The sequence below is a fragment of the Stenella coeruleoalba genome, assembly GCF_951394435.1.
Source record: "Stenella coeruleoalba genome assembly, chromosome: 16".
NCBI classification, from domain to species: domain Eukaryota; kingdom Metazoa; phylum Chordata; class Mammalia; order Artiodactyla; family Delphinidae; genus Stenella; species Stenella coeruleoalba.
The window spans coordinates 33,101,270-33,122,220 of NC_137162.1; the positions used below are offsets into that span (position 1 = coordinate 33,101,270).

General features: G+C 42.6%; 1 protein-coding gene across 2 annotated transcripts in view; it reads right to left on the reverse strand.

Moving 5' to 3' along the window:
• Window positions 1-20,951, reverse strand: part of PDE6C (phosphodiesterase 6C) — a gene marked incomplete at its 5' end in the record, with an annotated part of 60,014 nt that overhangs the window by 20,711 nt on the left and 18,352 nt on the right. For both annotated transcript variants that reach the window (XM_079899652.1, XM_079899651.1), the window contains 7 exons: window positions 1,081-1,168; window positions 8,020-8,129; window positions 8,526-8,633; window positions 8,871-9,017; window positions 14,262-14,330; window positions 15,540-15,683; window positions 16,281-16,430. In XM_079899652.1, the coding sequence (XP_079755778.1) occupies window positions 1,081-1,168; window positions 8,020-8,129; window positions 8,526-8,633; window positions 8,871-9,017; window positions 14,262-14,330; window positions 15,540-15,683; window positions 16,281-16,430 (816 nt within the window). The remainder of the gene's footprint in view (window positions 1-1,080; window positions 1,169-8,019; window positions 8,130-8,525; window positions 8,634-8,870; window positions 9,018-14,261; window positions 14,331-15,539; window positions 15,684-16,280; window positions 16,431-20,951) is intronic.

Consider the following 20,951-nt stretch of genomic DNA (forward strand, 5'->3'; position numbering starts at 1 on the left):
CTGTCTGGATGCAGCTTGCAATCACAGGCTGTTGAAAACCTTTAAATCATGTGTTTATTTGTTTTGTTTTTCCACTTTTCTCCCTGGTTGCCCTGTCTTACAAGTTTTCCCACTTGGTTTTTGATTATCTAGAAGAATGTAGTGTTATCTTTCTAAACTTGCACATATTTCCATATACCCCCGCGTCCCCTGAGCTTAAAAAAAGATTATTATTGAAACTGAAAAAAGCTCCACTCTCCCGAGGGCTTATTTATCCTAACGAACTCGTATGATTCTAGACCGTTTCTCTGTTGAGACAAAACAGTATTCCCCTCCATCTACTAATGATTCATTCTGGGTTAGAATTTTCTCAAGATATATTTTTTTAAAGTATAACTAGATTATATTCATCACCTTTCTCACAAGCCTATATACCCCTCAAATAAAATCAATAAAAAGAATAATGACTGCCTGCTACAGAAGGTTAGTAGTACATGATATTGCATAAATCAAAGTGAATTCAAGACCAAGCTTAAGCCACTTCCTGTGAAAAGCTTCCTGATCCTGCCCCTCTTCTCCCCTATGTCCTGCCCACTCCTGAATGTGACACCTCCCTCTGGAACTCTTGGGAGATTCACTCAGTGCCTCTGATGGCAGTTGTCCGATCTGTCTCACAGCCTGATTTCATGCCTACCCCCCAACTACCAAAGCTTGACTTTCTCAAAGATACAGACAGTGCCTTACAGTGCATACCACATGAATCAGAAAAGCAGTGGCTGTGTAGCCTCCTTTTCTCTTTACATTCATACATACCCAGGGTGCATAGAGCCCTCTCACATCCACCTTAAGCTTTTGCTGCTTTCTTCACAAACCCACAGAGGTTCTGTGACTTTCCATGGCTCTTCTCTCCTCTATCTCAGCTACTTCCAACTTGGCTGTTCAAAAACTATTGCAATATAGCAATTTCTATCAATTGACTTCAATAAGGGTATACACTGTCAACCACCAGAACTCAAGGCCGTCCTCTTTCTAAGCATTTTCTGTGGGTTAGTGCTTTGATCCAGAGCTTGTGAGCTGCCCTAGAGAGAGAGACCCACGTACCTCGTCCTGCAGGAGAGTCTTACTGTACTCCAGGTGGTGCCTCTCCAAGATGGACGATCCATGAAGCCGTGCTAATGGAGATGTGGATCTAGGAGGAAAAGGATAATTTTAGCTATTTAAACATTACACATACGGTTACATGATGCAGAATCTTTACAATCTGAGGATTTTTTTTCATTTCTTCCCTCTCCCCGAATGCCTGTGAAACAGTTGGAAGTAACATATTGGAAAAGAATCTTTAGATTTAGAACAGGAGAATACGCTCTTTTTAAAAAGTTCTTTAAAAAAAACAACAACCCTAATTTGTTAAATGCGTAAAATGATTGACTTGTTTAAACTACGAAGTTTGGTTCACTCCCTGCATCTAAAATTGTTAACTTCCCTGGAGCTTATGGAGGTGACTATGACTTACAGAACATGTAGCAAACTTGTTGAAGCCCATAGTTTATTTGCACAGAAAGTGTATATTAAGAATTTCCAGGAACCAAAATGAAAATGATGATAAAGTAACATTTCTTTTCTCCTCTAAGACAGTGACATAAATTTAAATTTCCCATTTGTTAGTGGTGAGGTCACAGCTTTATGTAAAGTGGGGACTTTGGTACCCTGTCTTTCTACAATTCTTCCTGTTCAAGGAAGGGGAAGCAACATTGAAAATAAAAAGGTGTGCACAGGGAACTCTGTTCAATATTCTATAATAACTAAATGGGAAAAAAACTTGAAAAAGAACAGATACATGTATATGTATAACTGAATCACTTTGTGGTACACCTGAAACTAACACAACATTGTAAATCACCTACACTCCAATATAAAATAAAAATTTTTTTTAAAAAGAAAATAAAAAGGTGAAAAGAAAAGATGGAGAGAAGCCGAGGTGAAAGGTCTAATAGATAATATGAAGACTTTGTTACAGAAATATGGAATAAATAATTTTAAGGAAGGGAGAAATCGGAAATATGGGTGGCAGTCTTAGTAGAGTTTCACTTAATTTCAGAAAGAACAGAACTTTAGGGAGGAGAGGAGTCATTAACAGGTCACTAACAGGTCTGGTAAACCAAGTATTCTAGTTAGGGAACAATCAGACTATGTCCGATCCGTTCTATAATTGATCATAATTTTAATACATATTCAAATACCTACACTGTGTCAGCACTGGAGATTTAAACAAATAAAAAAAGCTCAATTTCAGTTAGAAATGAGTGGTATCTTAGTTCCTTTAGGTTTAAAAACATTACTCAAGAAAGGTTACTGGGGAGCTAGATATTCAACCAGTCTCAAAATAACACCTCACAGATTACGTATTAGTACAAAGGAGAAAATGTACCTTTGCATAAAGAGATCTGCTGAATATTACTCATAAATAGTTTAACTTAACCTTGTAGTTAATGGAACAAATTGATATCATGAGCCTCCTGATGCAATGCACTGAGAAGGACACAACATCACCTACGTAGAATTCCCACCAAAAATGTTTACCCTGAATCTAGTAATCAGAAAACAACTGGACAAATCCAAATTGAGGGATATTATGCAAAACAACTGGTCTAGAATCTTCAAAAATATCAACATTCTGAAAGATCCAAAAAAGTTAAGGAACAATTCTAGATTAAAGGAGATTCAAGATATTTGACGACTAAATGCAGTGTGTGAGCCTTGATTGGACCCAAAACAGAGAAGAAAAGATAGTTATAAAGGACATTATTGGGGAAATTGGAATAAACATTCTATACTAGATAACAGTATTGTACCAATGTTAAATTTCTTGAGAGCGAACGTTATACTGTGTTTATATAAACAAATGTCCTCCACGTTCCCAGGAAATATGTGCTGAAATATTTTCGGGTTAAATGTCATGCATGAGGCCTGCAACTATCTCACAAATGGTTTAGTAAAAAAAAAAGAAAAAATTATTTTTTATACACACACATCTGTTAACCCAGTTGAGTAACATCCCAACTTCCTGAAGGAATCTGAAGATGCGGGGTGGGTGTGGGTGACTATTGTCGGTATATTCTGGGAAATTTTGCGGTGGTAAAGATGATTGAAGACTGGATACAAGTACATTTTACCCTAAAATTTAAGTAGAAAATGGTATAATCTGTAGATGACAGAACAGGGAGATTGACGTTAATCTATGAAACAGTTTAAACTGCTTCAGAATTTGTAAGCACTTACAATATAACTACTAGGAAATTCCAGAGAAGGTTTAGAAAGAGAAAATGATGCTGAATTGATCTCATGAACACTTTTGTGATATGGTTTGTGAGAGAGGAAGGCCAGAAACTGTGTGTCTGGATTTCAGCAAGACAGCTGAGAAGAAGCTTCAAGATGTGTTCTGTATGAGCTGGAATATTGAGTGTGGACAAATACTGAACAGCACCACCCAGTGAGTGCTGCTTAATTAACTGTCTTCCCCAGGGATAGGTTTCTAGCCCCAAGTCTCAGAACTCTGCCCTGGTTTTGTCCTGATGCACAGTTTTATCAATGACTTGGATGAATATTGATGGCAATCATGACTATCTAATTTTCAGATGATAAAAAAGCTGGAAAAAATATCGAATCCATTGGCTGACAGACTGCTTTAAAAGGCAATTTCAATTAAGAGTGGAATAAAGAATCAGATTAACACAGCAAAGGAAACCATAAGTGAAGTGAAAAGACAACCTACAGAATGGGAGAAAATATTTGCAAACAATGTGACTGCCAAGCGATTAATTTCCAAAATATACAAACAGCTCAATATAAAAAAAACAAACTAATGACCCAATCAAAAAATGGGCAGAAGACCTAAACAGACATCTCTCCAAAGAAGACATACAGATGGCCAACAGGCACATGAAAAGATGCTCAACATTGCTAATTATTAGAGAAATGCAAATCAAAACTACAATGAGGTATCACCTCACACCAGTCAGAATGGCCATCATTAAAAAAATCTACAAATAATAAATGCTGGAGAGGGTGTGGAGAAAAGCAAACCCTCCTGCAGTGTTGGTGGGAATGAATGTAAGTTGGTGCAGTCACTATGGAAAACAGTATGGAGGTTCCTTATAAAACTAAAAATAGAGTTACTATGTGATTCAGCAATACCACTCCTGGGCATATATCAGGAAAAGACAAAAACTCTAATTCAGAAAGATACATGCACCCCAATGTTCATAGCAGCATTATTTACAATAGCCAGGACAAGGAAGCAAACTAAATGTCCATTGACAGATGAACGGATACAGAAGATGTGGTGTATATATATATGGTATATATACCATACAGAAAATGTGGGAGATATATATATGTGTGTGTATATATATATATATATATATATATATATATATATATGTGTGTGTGTGTGTGTGTGTGTGTGTATATATATATATATATATATGATGGAATATTACTCAGCCATATAAAAGAATGAAATAATGCTATTTGCAGCAACATGGAAAGACCTAGAGATTATCATATTAAGTGAAGTAAGTCAAAGACAAATATTATATGATATCACTTATATGTAGAATCTCAAAAAATCATACTCATGAACTTATTTACAAAACAGAAACAGACTCACAGACATAGACAACAAACTTAGGTTACCAAAGGGGAAAGAGGGAGGGAGGGATAAATTAGGAGTTTGGGATTAACACACACACACCACCACATATAAAACAGATAAACATCAAGGACCTACTGTATAGCACAGAGAACTATATTCAATATCTTATAATAACCTTTAATGGAAGAGAATCTGAAAAAGATAGATTATATATATACATATATATGTATATATAAAAAACTGAATCACTTTGCTGTACACCGGAAACTAACACAATGCTGTAAATCAACTAAACTTCAATTTTAAAAAAAGAACCAAATTAAGAAGATGAAATTTAATTAGGATTAAATATAAAGTATTTCAGATCATGTTTGGATTATTATGTCAAACCCCAAGACCCACATTTTTTTTTTAACATCTTTATTGGGGTATAATTGCTTTACAATGGTGTGTCAGTTTCTGCTTTATAACAAAGTGAATCTTTGTAACAAAGTTATACATATACATATGTTCCCATATCTCTTCCCTCTTGCGTCTCCCTCCCTCCCACCCTCCCTATCCCACACCTCCAGGCAGTCACAAAGCACCGAGCTGATCTCCCTGTGCTACGCAGCTGCTTCCCACTAGCTATCTACCTTACGTTTGGTAGTGTACATATGTCCATGCCTCTCTCTCGCTTTGTCACAGCTTACCCTTCCCCCTCCCCATATCCTCAAGTCCGTTCTCTAGTAGGTCTGGGTCTTTATTCCTGTCTTACCCCTAGGTTCTTCATGACATTTTTTTCCCTTAAATTCCATATATATGTGTTAGCATACGGTATTTGCCAAGACCCACATTTAAGGAATGACATAAAAACACTGGAGTGGGTTCACAGAAGAATAACAGATGAAATTATATGTATAGAAAATATTATATGAGAAATGATTAAAACAAAAGTTCAACCAGGTATATTCAGCCAGGAAAAGAGGAGGGGAAAATAATAATTCTCTTTGATATAAGAAGGAATAGCCTGTGGATGAGAAATTATACATATTCTAACAGCTTCAGAGACTTGAACTAGGACTAACAGAAGTTATAAGGAGACCAATTTCCATTTGATATCATGAAGAACATTCAGCCATTAGAATCATTCAAAAATATGAGTCCCTTATGAGCCATTATAAAAAATAATGGAATGTAGACTAGAGAACTCAGGAAGAAATACAGTAGGAAAGAGGCCTGCGTTGAATGTGGGGCGGAGGAGGATGAGATAAATGCTAAAGTTCCTCAGATTTTTTGCTGATAACCACATCTCATCAGACACAAAACGGAGGTGAGTAAACGAGACTGAAAGATGAGAGAACTGAAAAACTAACCAAGAAAAGGGGGATGAAAGGAACAAAGAAATCTATGAACCTATGAAAGAATGAAGCAGAAAACAAAATGGCCAGAAAAGTGAACAAAGAGAACAAAAGAACTCAAGGGAATAATAAAAATTTGAAAATGGCAAGGTTTCTAGGGCATTGCCAGAGGGCATAGTCTAAAGATGGGAGATAAGGATGAAAACCAGAACCCAGGGCATTGGACATTTTGGAGACAAGAAATCAGACCAAGGACACAAGGTCAAGCCAGGAAGCTGTGTCCCAACAGCTTCAGCTTACACTGCACAGTAGCCTGATCGGTACCACCAATATGAGAATAATAATTCAGTCTTATTAAATCTTCTGTTAACTGTTTTTACCAGTGTAATGTCTCCAGATCTTTGTGGACTCCTGAGCAATTCCCCCAGCACAGTAAGGGCACACAAGGAGATTCATCAAGTAAGACAGAAATAAAGACACACACCTACTAGAGAATGGACTTGAGGATATGGGGAGGGGGAAGGGTAAGCTGTGACAATGCGAGAGAGTGGCATGGACATATATACACTACCAAACGTAAAACAGATAGCTAGTGGGAAGCAGCTGCATAGCACAGGGAGATCAGCTCGGTGCTTTGTGACCACCTAGAGGGGTGGGATAGGGAGGGAGGGAGGGCGGGAGACGCAAGAGGGAAGAGATATGGGAACATATGTATATGTATAACTGATTCACTTTGTTATAAAGCAGAAACTAACACACCATTGTAAAGCAATTATACTCCAATAAAGATATAAAAAATAAAATAAAATAAATAAAATAAAATGGATAACTGGGACTTCCCTGGTGGTCCAGTGGTTAGGATTCCATGCTTCCACTACAGCGGGACACAGGTAAGAATCAATACATGTATATGTATAACTGAACCACTTTGCTGTACACCTGAAACTATCACAACATTATTAATCAACTATACTCCAATATAAAATAAAAAGGTAAACAAAAAAAATAAAGGGCTGGAACTCTCAAGACGAAGACGTTGCTTACCCGGAACCCAGAATGGAGATTCCCTTTTCAAGGCAAAGCCTGATTGGTAGAGTAGCTGAAGGTGAAAAGTCACTGCTCACGAGGTGCATTTCATTCACTGAGTAAATTTCTTCAGCATCTACTATGTTTCACATATACAATTTCATGTGATTCTCACAGCAGTCTTTAAGAGGTCAATATTATACCCATTTTACAGTTAAGAAACAGAATCTCAAATAGATTAAATGATTTGCCCAAGATCCCTCAACTGGGAAGTATCTGGATCCCATAAAACCAGACTCCAAAGCTCATTCTCTCTAAATTGTCTCACTCCCTCTGGTACCTCTGGAGAGGGGTAGGTCATGTGTCACAGATGAAGATACAGTGTGGCCAAGGCAGACAGAGCTTCTTAAATGTCACTATCAAGGAGTTAGGCTGGCTATGGCATTGCTGATGAATTTTGAAAAGTGCCAATGACACAATAACAGTAATAATAATACTACTTAATAATTATTAACTGCCAAGAGCCAACCATGAGCTGAGTGCCTTATATATATCTCATTTAATCTTTACAACGACCTTAAGTGTTAGGTACCATTACTGTAATTATTATTTTCCCGATGAGGAACTCGAAGCTTAGAAAGTCTAAATGACTTGTGAACCCAATAAATCCAAATCTGTCTGAGCTGAGGGCCTCTACCCTTATGATTGCACTTCTTTTCTTGGGCAAGAGAGGAAGATGGTGATGATGTTAAGATGCAAGGTCAGCTGAAGGTCAGCTGGTGGAAGTACAAGGACCAGGGACGTGAGAGTAGTCAGCCCAGGAAGAAATGTTCTCTAGCTTGAGCTGGTGGGGTGCTACCCAGGTGTGTACAGGTGTACGCCAAAGATCAATGCTCTTTAATGTATGAATTCAATACTTTGATGAAACAAAGTTGAAAAAAGAAGGAGTGAAGGCGTTTACAAATAAGGCGGGGGGGGGGGCACCAGAACACGCTGATGTGGCCACACGTGTTCACTTACTTCATCTGATACAAGTTGTTGGTGCCTCTGTGGTCAATGTCATGGCAGAAGGCAGCAGCAAGCATGGCAAAGGCTTCAAGATCCGTGTAGTATTTCTTCAGTCTTCCTGTCTAAAAACATAGACGTACATATTTACTTGGATTAATGCACGTCCGCAGCATGTGCAGAGAGGCCGGCCTGCAATGGAGAAGGGGGTCTGCTGTGTTTTTAGAGCAAGCTGGCTTTATTTCTTGAGGACTGTAGCTCATTCTGGGCCGTTACAAACCCAGCAGGTAACTGAATTTTCCTTTATGGATATAAGGACACGAGTGTCAGAGTGATAATTCAGCCAAACGCCCAGGGATACCCACGTACCCTGGCATCATCTCCAGGGGGGTTGGGGGTTTATGGGACTGTATCCATGAATTCCAAAATTACTGATCTAAAGTGATGGACTGGATCCATTTCTCACCACACTCAGGAGGGAGATGCACAGGTTTATCACGATTCACAGGCTCTGTACCTACCATCAGCAAAGTGAACATCGTCTGCCCCACATTGAACCCGTGTCGCCAGTTGTGGTAAGTGACGGCACGGTACCCCTTCCTCACCGTGTACATCCATCTGGTGAGAACCTGCCACCAAAGAAGACAACACCACTCAGACTTTGGAGTAGAATTCTAAAGGTAAGAAGGTCTGTGACAACCTTATCTAAAAAGATAGGTTGGCCTTGTTTACAGGGTTTAAGTGGACAAACTGACGAAGTTAATGATAATTTAAAATCCACACTGCAGGGAATCTTCTGAACCACAGGAAATTTTAGTGGAGTACAGCCAGAGAATCACAGCATTTTAAATTAAATACCATCTGACCTCTACAGGTACTTTGAATTTCTCCACCACATTTATTTCAAGAAACAGCCGAAGTCCACACTTAATCAGTTCGTGCTCTGTGATGGGGAAGTCGCTGAAGCGGAATTCATACAGGTCTACGGCCTGTGGGTCTGGTAGGTCCTCTTTCTGTTGAAACAAGGACCAAGTGTTCCAGATTACATTCATTTATTTCCTTTTAGTCTGATATACCCGACATTGGACATAAAACAAAATTACAATAAAAGGATGCCACATGCAATTCACTGAGTCTCTACTTGCCCAATACTGGGTTATGCCTTATTATCCTAACAAACCTACACAATGATCCTCAGTTTCCAGATGGTGAAACTGAGGCCCAGCTATACTGAGAAGCTTTCTAAGTGATGGCATTCAATTCTAAATCAGACCCCAGTGGCTATTTTCTTTCTTTGATGCAAGATAAAATGTTTACTTGCAGCAGCCTAACCCATTTTCAATACTCAACTTTTTTCCATTCCAGAAATATTCAGTAAACAGTAAATGATGGCTTAATTCGATTCTATCGTATTATCTTTACCTATTCAGTGATGCTTTCCTACTCGTCTGTGGGCTCCATAAGGATGGGATCTGGTCTGTTTTATTTGCTGTGGTATCTCAGAACCTGCAGGGCCTGTCCCATGGAGGTGCTTGGTAAATGTTTGTTGAGTGAATGAATGAATGAATGCCCCGCAGTGTACTGGTACACTTGCAGACATCTAATTTAACCCACCCCCCTGTCAGGATTTAGGACTAGGTGAAAAAACAGTGAATTAGCCCCATGAATATTGACATGGCTTGGGAGATAAAAATCTGCATCTTGGCCTTAAGGAATTTAACTTACTAAAATGGTTATAAAATACAGACCAGTGAAAGGTGAGAGCTTAGAACATTCCCAGAGCACAGAGTCAGTGCCAGGGCTGGGAGAAATTGCAGGCAGGCTGGGGGAACTGAAGGAGGAGAGACTCTGGAGGGCTGTGTATTCAGCTGATCTGGTAGAAGGCAGGTCAGAGACAGTCCCACGGGAGGAGAGAAGCAGGCGAGGGCTGTGTGGGTCCAGCAGATGCAGAAGCAATTCAGTTCAGTGGGTATTTACTGAGCCCATTATAAATCCTTAATACTGTGCTAAGATCACGTCCCTCAGTAAGTTCAAGGTTTCCCAGAGGATGATTCATGCTCTATTTGTACAAAAGTCAACACCAAATGGTATATGGCTCTTTTAAGTACAATTACGGTTTCTGTTCCCCTAACCCCCGAGTCTGGGCTGGCCCCTCAAACCCTTGCCCTTCTCTTCAGGGAACTTCCTGGTCCTCCTGTGCCCCCTTCTCCTCAAGGCCACTCTCAGACTGTCACTTTAGGCAGAGATCTCTCTCCTACAAAGCTATGGCTTGGAGCCAGGAGACTAGCATTCAGTTCTGGGTCGGTATTAGCTATTGGGTTGGCCAAAAGGTTCGTTCGGGATTTTCCGTAAGATGCTACCCAATACGTCAATGTTCTCATCTGTGAATGGGAGTGACAAGAGTAACATTTTTGTCTTTGTTGTTTTAATGAAAAAGCAGTGCCAATTTTATTTGCATGTGTCAAAGAAAATTAGAGGGGATTCAACTCATGGCCCCTAGTAACACTTCACAAAACTCCCTTCTCACAGGACCTCCTGCGTCCTCTGCCAAAGCCTTCTCATCACTTTCTCTCTCTCCAGACCCTCCCAGATTCCTTGCCCAAAGGGGCTCTTTTTCTGCATTCATTTTTATTCATTCAACAAACATTTATTGGTTCCTATCTGTGTGGTAGGCATTATGGATAAAGCAATGAAGAAAGCAGGCATTGTCACTGCCCCTGAAACACACGTTCTCGTGGGGAGAGACAAAAAATAAGCACATCTTTTAAAAAATCAGACTAAGAATTATGGGGTACGGTAGGGGGTGCCCAATGCCCAGAACCTCCCTGCTGGAGGTCGCCTCAGTCCTGCTGTCCCCAGAGTATTATGTAAAGATCAAACGTGAAAATGCTTTTTAACGCGTTATCAGGTCAGTCACACTAAAGCGTAAACGCGCATTTCAGCAGGAAACAAAGTAAGAAGTTCTCAGAATTATGACTCCCAGCCCCCATTTACAGTTACAGGCGAACCGATAAAACAATACTACAATATGGCAATCACAGGTTTTGAAAACCAGCAGTCATGCAGCAGTGATACAGAGAGGCTGATAGAAATAAAGGCTTTTGATTCATCTGATAAGTAGGAACTCAGGCCCCAAAGGCTGGTCTTCCCCTCCCTGAAGGAACCCACAGCTGAGGTGGAATGAGAGGGGGGAGGCTGCTGCCACCCCACATGCCATAACATGGCGCCAGCCACCTGCTGCATCCCAGCTGGCTGACTCCCTCTGCTCCGGGAAGAAGCTCCTGGGTATCTGATCAGGTCCCTTCGCAGGTTCCAGTGTGCCAGGCTGCCATGGTCTCGTCCCACCGCCCTGCCAGGCCTCACGGGCTGCTCCCCTCTTCCGCTCACTGGGGCTCCAGCCATACCCAGCTGTCTTCGGTCTCCTGTGTCCCCACGCCCTGGTCTGCACTGTCCTGCTTCCCCATCCCATCTCCAGCCATCTCCAAGCCCCCATTGTCAATCTCTGCCCAGCCGATTCCTGCTTTCCCTGCAGGCCTCCATGCCATGGCCTCATCTCGCAGTCTATCATCTTCTGTGAGTAGAATCAGGCCCTTATCCTCCCCAGGGCCCTTGGTGCTCACGCCCTGTGAACCCATTCATTCAAGGCAGTGTCACTGCTTGTATTTTTTGTCTCCCTAATAAACAGGCGGCTTCTTGAACCAGGTGAAAACCAGACCACACTATCTTTTGCCCTCGAGGCTTAACGGTTCCTTGTATCATAGGACATTTCAGTAATTACTGAATGAATGAAAAACAAAATGGAATGAAGGAGGACTGAATGAGGTACTTCTCTGGGACGCCCTGTCCTCATCTCCCATGGTCTGGTAAATGTGAGCTGCAGGGCATCCGCGAGTGAACTGAAATGTCCTGGGAAGCAGAGGGGAAGATGGGACAACGACTTTCCCTACTTCCTTTGCCCAAGTCACTGCACTGCTACCTCAGTGCTTCCCAGCCCAGCAACGTGCACCTGCTGTTATACCTATAAAAGAGGACCACACCTTCCCTGAACTGAGACTTAAAATGCATCCCTGCAGAAAATCATGGTTAAGTGGAGATGCATAAATATTTATGTAGCTTGGGGCTTCCCTGGTGGCGCAGTGGTTGAGAGTCTGCCTGCCGATGCAGGGGACACAGGTTCGTGCCCCGGTCGGGGAAGATTCCACATGCCGTGGAGCGGCTGGGCCCGTGAGCCATGGCCGCTGAGCCTGCGTGTCCGGAGCCTGTGCTCCGCAACGGGAGAGGCCACAACAGTGAGAGGCCCGCGTACCGCAAAAAAAAAAATATTTATGTAGCTTGGAAATTATGCCAATAGTTTTGGAGAACCCCTCTGAAATATGGTTGTTTCTTGAGTTAAGTTTTATGCGGCAATGATTTGGGATGAGCTTAAAGCACATTTTACATTCAAAATAGGCTGTTTTATTGTAAAGCTACTGGTTCTTTGCCCATTTTATTGCTTCTCCATCATAAGACCCTTCCTCCTCTAACAGAGAACTAGAAAATTTCCAACATGTCATGGATGTCAATTAAAGCTTTTTTTTTTACAAGAAGATAAGTTTTGTTGGGGGTAAATGAGGAGAAGGAGTCATCTTCTGGGCCAAGTGTGAGAGGAAAGTGCTCAGAGGTAAAGCCAGAGAGAGTGAGAGAAGGAGGAAGAGCCTCAAGTGACATGAAGACATAAAAGTGGGAGCAGATCCCTCAAAAAGGGGTCACAGGCCACTGGCTCTGTGGTGGTACAGCCAAGGGCCAGGATGGGAGGACAGAGCCCATAAAAATGGGAATGTGGAAGGTGAGATATTCAGTAATCTTAGTTCAGAAAGAAGAACATATGTCATGGGTTGGAAAGGGGCAGTGGAAAACAGGATGAGGTAGTTAGGGAGGGAAATAAGTGTGATATTATTTCAATTTCGAGCAGATTGTATTCAAGCCTCTGAAATTCAAGGTCTAGGGGCCTTGGTAATCCCAGGTTCTTAATTGGGATCCCAGAAGGGCCACACTCTAGAAATAAGGGCTCTACCCTAGTAGCAAGAGCAAAACTGAAATAGACCACCCCTAACAAAATCTAAAACCAACTCCTTCACCTGCCAGAAGAAACTCTAACCCTTTGAACAGAAAGATAATATCACCCAGAGCCCCTACAAATCCTAACCCACAGTGTCTGGTTTTCAATTTAAAAACTATGAAGTATGCTTTAAAATGATCAAATGACTAAAACCCAAGAGTAAAAATAGACAGTAGAACCAGACACATAGGTGATTCAGGTATCTAGATGGAGAATTCAAAATCACTATGTGAATAAATTTAAGAAGATAGATAAAGTAGATTAAATGATGGAAAGTTTTTTTTGTTTTGTTTTGGTTTTTTTTTTGCGGTACGCGGGCCTCTCACTGTTGTGGCCTCTCCCGCTGCGGAGCACAGGCTCCGGACGCGCAGGCTCAGTGGCCATGGCTCACGAGCCCAGCCGCTCCGCGGCATGTGGGATCTTCCCGGGCCGGGGCACGAACCCATGTCCCCTGCATTGGCAGGCAGACTCTCAACCAGTGCACCACCAGGGAAGCCCTAAATGATGGAAAGTTTTAGCACAGAGTTGGAATCTTTAAAAAAAAGAATTAAATATACATCCTAGAACTGAAAAAGATAATCTCTGAAATTAAAAACTTACTGGATGGGTTTAACAGTTGATTGTAGAACATGTGTTTGGGTGGGTTTAAACAGTAGGCACAACAAAATACAAGCTTAATGACTAGAAGAGAAGTTATTTCAACTAGATATAATAGGGGTGACCCAATAGCAACAATAGGAAAGAACTGAATTCCTCCAGGATCCAGAAGAGAAGCTAGCAATGGCAGATGATAATGGTGCCTCTAAGCGTCTATCTACATTCTATTGTAATTCTGCCGTGTCTTCCAGGGTGGCCATGCTGTAATCCAGAGCTATTAAAATAAACCAGGCCATGCTACCCCTAGAGTCTGTGCCTACATTCCCTTATGCAGTAATCTAGTTTAACTATGATTCTAAATTACCTTTGTGGATTGTACTGTAGGGGACAAACAGAAAGAAAAGCAAGGACCCAGAAGATCAGTCTGTAGAAGAAATCTCTTTCCTTTTTAGCTTTGAAAGGTGCCAGAGAAGAGGAAACTCAACACTAACTTGAAAAATGAGAACAAGTGTCCTACTATATTTTATTTAAAAGGCATTAAGGATAGAAGTAAAACACTTACCAAAATTGTGACAAGTTGGTTTTCTTCACAGTCTTCAATTACATCTATATTTAACTTCTCTTTAAATTTCTAAAATGTAAAAGCAAAGGAGGTGTGAAATTGCTATAAAGTTGATTTCTATCTGATTCCTTTACTCTTAAAATCAGTTAAAATAAACTATGTTGTAATGAGTTCCATGAAAGATACATTCTGGATACAAAGAAGATCTATAGCACTTGATTATTTAGAATTTTCTCTAAAAATTAATTAATCTCTCTTTTCTCCCCAAAATGTAACAGTAGCTGTCTCAAAAAAAAGAGAGAGAGAGGGAGAGGGTGAGGGAGACGTCGGTTGTTTGCATGTAGGCGAGAAAAATGAATGGCTTACATCTGTTTTTCTTTAGTTTATAGCAATTTCCCTTTATTCTCCCCAGACATTTTCATCTTCAACCTCTCAAACTCTCAAATCAAATTTCTTTTAAGTCTCAAACCACCCAGCAAAACCAAAACCAACCAACCAACTAAGCCAACAAACAAAAACACCCCAGGAAAACTACATCCACACACACTCTGAAAGCTTTTGAAATAAAGGAATAGAGACAGTGGGTGTGTTGTATTTTCCCTTCATTTGGTGGTGATTAGAACGCTGTTAGCGAATATCTACTTGCTCTCCAATCATCCATGATGCTGATCTTGGTCATGTTTGTACCTTGAAAATTTTAGTGAATTTGATGTGAGGAAAGAATTGAAACGAGCTTGCACAGCTGGGCTTGCTCTCTTGTACTTGTCATCACCATGAGAAGAACATCTATCAGGTAGCTGCTGGTCAAGGATGATAGACGCAGAAAGCAAACCAGACACACAGCTTGGAGCCCAGCCCAACCAAGATTAGTTGAAATCTGGTCAACCCACAAACTCGTAAGTGAGAAAGAAATGCTGATTGTCATACACCACTGAGAGCTTATACGGCATTATACGGCATTATACGGCAACAGCTGACATTTCGCTCCCTAGAAATATTTTTTTCCTTGCTAACACTCTTGAATCTAGACCTCACTACTCCAGCTCCTACAGAGCTATTTTGAACAAAGTGCTATTCCAACCAAGCAGCCTGGAAAGTCAGTAAGGCTCTGTGTACTGTGGGCCACTCAAGTTCCCCCCAACCCCTCCTTCTTTGTTTCTCCCCTCCTTAGCCCGGGACTAAACCTATTCTCATTTGGCAGACCTCCGGGTAATTAGGCGAATTCCAGAGGCCGTGGTTAGATAGCATCTAATGGCACAGGACGAATTCCTCACTTACCAAAATGGACTTGATTTCATCAGGAGTAGCTTTGGTGTGGTTCATGAGCATTTCCTGGGCTATGTCCTTTCTGTTTACCAGTTTATTCATTTTCTCATAGGTGTCAGTATTTAAAAGAGACCATCCGAGAAACTGTGTGAGAGTCTGAAATAGATAGAATGTGATTCGATTCTCTAAACCTAAAGAAAAAATGATTTGGAGGCAACAGTTTGCATGCTTTCCTATCAATCAATCTCCCTTCCACCATCAACAACCCAGTTCCTTGTTTTAATCTAAGAAAAAAAAAAGAAAAAGTACAATAATCAGAGCCAGACAATAAAACTGGCTAAGCCCTTGCTTTTCAAAGTGCTCCATGCATCGTGAATACTTTATTAGAGGAGAGGAATTACAAAAATCCAGTAGATAAAGCATGACCTGAAAATCAGAGAGGGCTGGAGGTGGCAGCAAGGGTGAGAGGTGATAGAAGGGGAGTAGGGAGAAAGGAGAGAGAGACCTTTCCCCAATTCCCTAGTACTGAAAAGAATTTTGATTAAGCCAAAAGTTCACACTTTGGTAGAAAACGGTACAGTTTACGGAAGTCAGGAAACAGAAATGACACAATAACAATATACTGACTGCAACCATGTGTGACTCACGTCTTAATTGCCCTTCAGAAACATCATTCCAGAATAACAAATAATTATGCATCTTCTATTATTTCATGCATTTCATCTACCTCCATTAGTTTATAATTGCGCTTACCTCAGTGATGTGTTCATCATACTCATCAAAAGGCTTTCCATCCTTTCTGTTGTAAAATGTAGCTACACCCACGATGTCTTCCTTCTTGTTGACAATAGGCAGGGACAAGACGTTTTTAATGACCCAACCAGTCTCATCTACAGGTCCTTTCTACAAACAATAAAGACACTAAGGTTATTTTTTTAACTTTTTTTTTTTAAATAACTATAGGTACACAGGAGGTTGCAGAAGAAATGTACAGAGAAGTCCCATGTACCCTTTACCCAGTCTTCCCCGTGATAACATCTTGTGTCACTATGGTACACTAACAAAACCAGGGAATACATATTGGTACGACCCATGGAGCTTATTCAGATTTCACCAGATTTATATGTATTTGTGCACGTGCGGGGGTAGGCAGGAGTGTTTCTATGCCAACTCATCACATAGGTAGATATGTGCAACCTCCCCTAGAACCAAGATAGAGAATTAATCCATCATCATGGGGCTCCCTTGCCCTACCCCTTTATAGCCACTAGAGCCCTCACTATTCCCCACTTAGGTTATTTTCAGTTTAAAGAAAGAATAATTGCGGGGTGTTAGATGCACAATTCCTATGTTGTATCAGAACACGGCTAGAACTATACAGCCATAAAAGTGCTGTAGTACATTTGAGTGTCCTAGAACCAAGTGTCTGTATTGTGACAACCCTACCCTCTTCTCTTTGGCCTCTCCCGCTCCAGCCCTAGGGATGGGAAGCATTTACCTGTGTTACCTCAGTGTCCCCTGTTCATTTCTTCTGTCCTCCAAAGCCTGTTTAGCTAAATTCTTATATTAAATTCTCTCTGTTGAAATACATAGTGTGGTTTCTGCTTTCCTGACGGACCCATCAAGATCGTTTTTTGTTCTGTGGTGTGATTCCACTTAGTAAACATCTGTCAAGCCCCATGATGTTTCAGGACCTGGGCTAGCTGCTGGGGGTGCAAAGGTGACTAAATCACAGTCCCTAACCTCAAGATAACAGTCTAGTAGGGAATGCTGACACAGAAGTTCAGCAGTGTTTCTCAAAGTGTTGCCCAAAGATCAAGGGCAACAGATTTTTCTCTTTTTAGCTTGTTTCATAATCTCTGGGCATGCATCTTAAATAGGCTCCCCAGGTAATTCTAAAGTCCTCCGAAGCCTGAGAACCATGGTGTGGCACCTGGACAGCATGCAACAAGGCAAAGGTAGCCAAGCACCCATCAGGCCAGGCTATTCCTTCTTCTGCCTGTCCTCGGCTTATTTAGTCATCCTCAGAGGCTCTGGTTAAGTCTCACCTCTCCCTTGAAGCCTTCTCTAACTTTTTTCACCCATATGGAACTTTTCTTTTTCAGAATTCCATCAGCACTTCTAGACTTGACTGTACAATTTAGCATTTAGATAATTTCCAAAATCTCTGGAACTGTTGATTGTTGTCTCTGAGGCTATTTTCTAATCTTACCAAAGAGCTGTTTCATAAACTGTTCAATTCTACCTAAGTGACAGGACAGTGCTGGGCATATAAGGGATGCTCAATAAACAACTGCTTATTAGTTGAAGAGCTTGCCTTTATACTTAGAATGAAACGCAGAGAAACCAAACCTCAATTCATGCTTCCTAATGGTCAAAGCTTTGGGGGAAAGAAAAAGCAGTGCATTGTGGTTCTCAAAGTCTTCATTTTTGGAAAATACTATGAAATATTTATATACTTATATCCTCACAAGGATGAGAGACAACATCAATAACAGAAAATATTACCTGTGTGCAAGGTAAGCACCTGTGTATTTATTTTTAAAAAGCTTCCAAAATAAGCTTTACTGACTGCCTGTTTTTTCAGTACATATTCAATTGGTACCTGTTCATGTTCATGTCTCTTGCTATTAAGTTAGAGCTTGTTCACAGAAAAGTGATAGAAGGAACTTAAGATTTAAGAGAAATAGGACAAAAACTTAAGACAGAAAGTTCTATGTACTTTTTCTTCTGTGAATTGGGATCACTTTAATTCACGTTAAATGAAGAGCCCCTTACTCCACTTCAAGGAACACCCTGAAGACGTCTACTTCCTAATCCCTGGAATCTGTGAACAGGTTACTTTAAATGGGGAAGGCGCATTAAACCAGCAGATGGAATTCAGGTTGTTAGTCAGCTGATCTTAAAATAGGGAAATTAGCCTGGATTTTCCAGGTGGACCCAATGTAATTACAAGGATCCTTAAAAGTAGAAAAGAGAGTCAGGATCAAAAATCAGAGAAGGAGATATGACAGCAGAAGCAAAGTCAGGGCGATGTGACTGCTGGCTTTGAAGATGGAAGGGAGCCATGAGACAAGGCAGCTCCAGAAGCTGGAAAAGACAAGGAGACAGGTTCTCCCCGAGATCCTTTAGAAAGGAACACAGTCCTGCCAGCACCTTGGATTTAGCCCAGTGTGACGCATTTTAGACTTCTGACTCCAGAACCGTAAGATAACTCAGCTGTGTTGCTTTAAGCCACTAAGTGGTAATTGTTACAGCAGCAACAGGAAGCTAATATGTACACCCTGCCCCCAAGAAACGCAGTTTGAGAATCATTGCCTTTGCAGGTTTGTTCTGACCACAGTTCACTTTGAATCATTGGTTTTTTCATTAAACTTCTCAGGTGCAAGAGGGGACTAGTGAGAATGGAGGTGGGTGCGAGCAGGTGGACAGAATGGGAAGGCCCAGCAGGGTGGAGGTTTGCGGAGGATGGGCACCCTATCCTGAGTCTGCCTTTTGGAATGATCCACAGGGGCAATGCCTATGAGGGAAAACAGAGAGGGAGGCTGAGAGCCCATCAAGATGCAGTCCTGGGCTTCCCTGGTGGCACAGTGGTTAAGAATCCACCTGCCAATGCAGGGGACACGGGTTCAAGCCCCGGTCCAGGAAGACCCCACATGCCGCGGAGCAACTAAGCCTGTGCACCACAACTACTGAGCCTGTGCTCTAGAGCCTGTGAGCCACAACTACTGAGCCCACATGGCACAACTACTGAAACCTGCGCTCTAGAGCCCATGAGCCACAACTACTGAAGCCCGCACGCCTAGAGCCTGTGCTCTGCAACAAGAGAAGCCACTGCAATGAGAAGCCCGCGCACCGCAACTAAAGAAAGCCCACACGCAGCAACAAAGACCCAATGCAGCCAAAAATAAATAAATTTATTTTTTAAAAAAAGATGCAGTCCTGACCCCAGGGCTAAGGACAGAAGGAAGGATGGAGAGCTGGGTGGGAGTGTCTTAGACCACAGTGCAGTTCTGAAAGAGTTTGCAGGGCTGAAGGGGATTCCTAGGACCAACAGTGCTGGTCAGAGGAGTCTGGCATCTCCCAGGAACTGGCCTGTGTTAGTATCCCGGCCCACAGGAAGTGCAGCCTCTGCGTGGACAGTGGGTTTCCCAGCCCAGCAGCCATTTGATGGTCATCCTTCCTACAGTCAAGAGACCTGAGAAGCATGTTTTCACGGGCACTACACTGATGTTTCCTAGGGAGCTGGCCAATTCCTATAGGCTGGAGGTTTACCCCAGGTGGGTGCCCAGCCTCCTCTGCACCGTCAGAGCCCTTGTGTGGCTGCTCCCACGGGGGCCACACGAGGACCCCACACACACAGAAAGCACAGGCCCCCAAACCTCTGAGCGCGGCCCGATTCTTCTGGGCCAGCTCCCTGCCCTCCCTGTTCAGACTATGACTGCTTAAGGTTCAGACACCTTAGAGAGTCCTTGTCCCTTTTTCCTGCCTGTGCACTCCTTCCTGGCACCCAGTTGCCATAAACAGAGGGGTCATGGCTGGGCACAGTGTGGTCACAATTAGGCCTTCGGAGGCAAGGAGGAAAGAGCTAGAGCAAACGCCATGTGGTGTCTGCACGCTTCCACGGTGGTGAGCAGAGAGGAGTGCAGAGACCAGGAGGAAACCTGCCCCGTAACTGGCGAGTGAGCACAGGTTTCCCAGGCCTGGGGGCCCCTGCTGCTGAGGGCGCGCCCCTCACCCCACCCACCCCAGGCCGGCTTCGGCTGTGCCACGTGGGCAGAGATGGGGCTCTGTGGGCGTGTCGGGGTGAGACCGGAAGACAGACGCTAGTGGCCCCCACTGGGAAGGCCATCTCCACTCCCGACTGGGGCTGGGCTCCAACTGGATGTCTGCTAAAACAGGACACAGAACGGCAAGGGCCAGAAGGAGGAAAAGGAGAGGTTGCCGGGCCAATGGTCAGGTGGGGAGGGGGTGGAAGAGGGGACAGGTGGGGAGGGGCATCTCTGGATGTTGGAGGAGGAAAGATAAAACCAAGAGTCTGACAGCAGGAGGGGCTCCCAAGAACCCAACAAGAAGTTCCTTTTCCTGATAACAGCGGCAATAAGCCTCCGGGACGGGCCCGAGAAACCTCCAAAGGGCTGAACCCAGGTGGTAGGATGTATCCAGCTAATCATGCAGGCAGAGACCATTTACTGAGCACCTGTGACGTGCCAGGGCTGGTTTAGGCACTGGGTGGGAGAAGTGGCAGCCCCCCCGCCAAATGCTGGGGTGACAAGCACCCTTCTCTCCTCCCCCCTCTTCTCCTTTCCCTGAAGAACGTGCTGCTTGGTGGCCACCAGCCCAGCCAGGGTGAGTGGGACATACGCCTTGCGTGTGCCTCCTGGTCACCCCCGAGCACAAGGCAGGCTCTGGGGATGGAGAGGG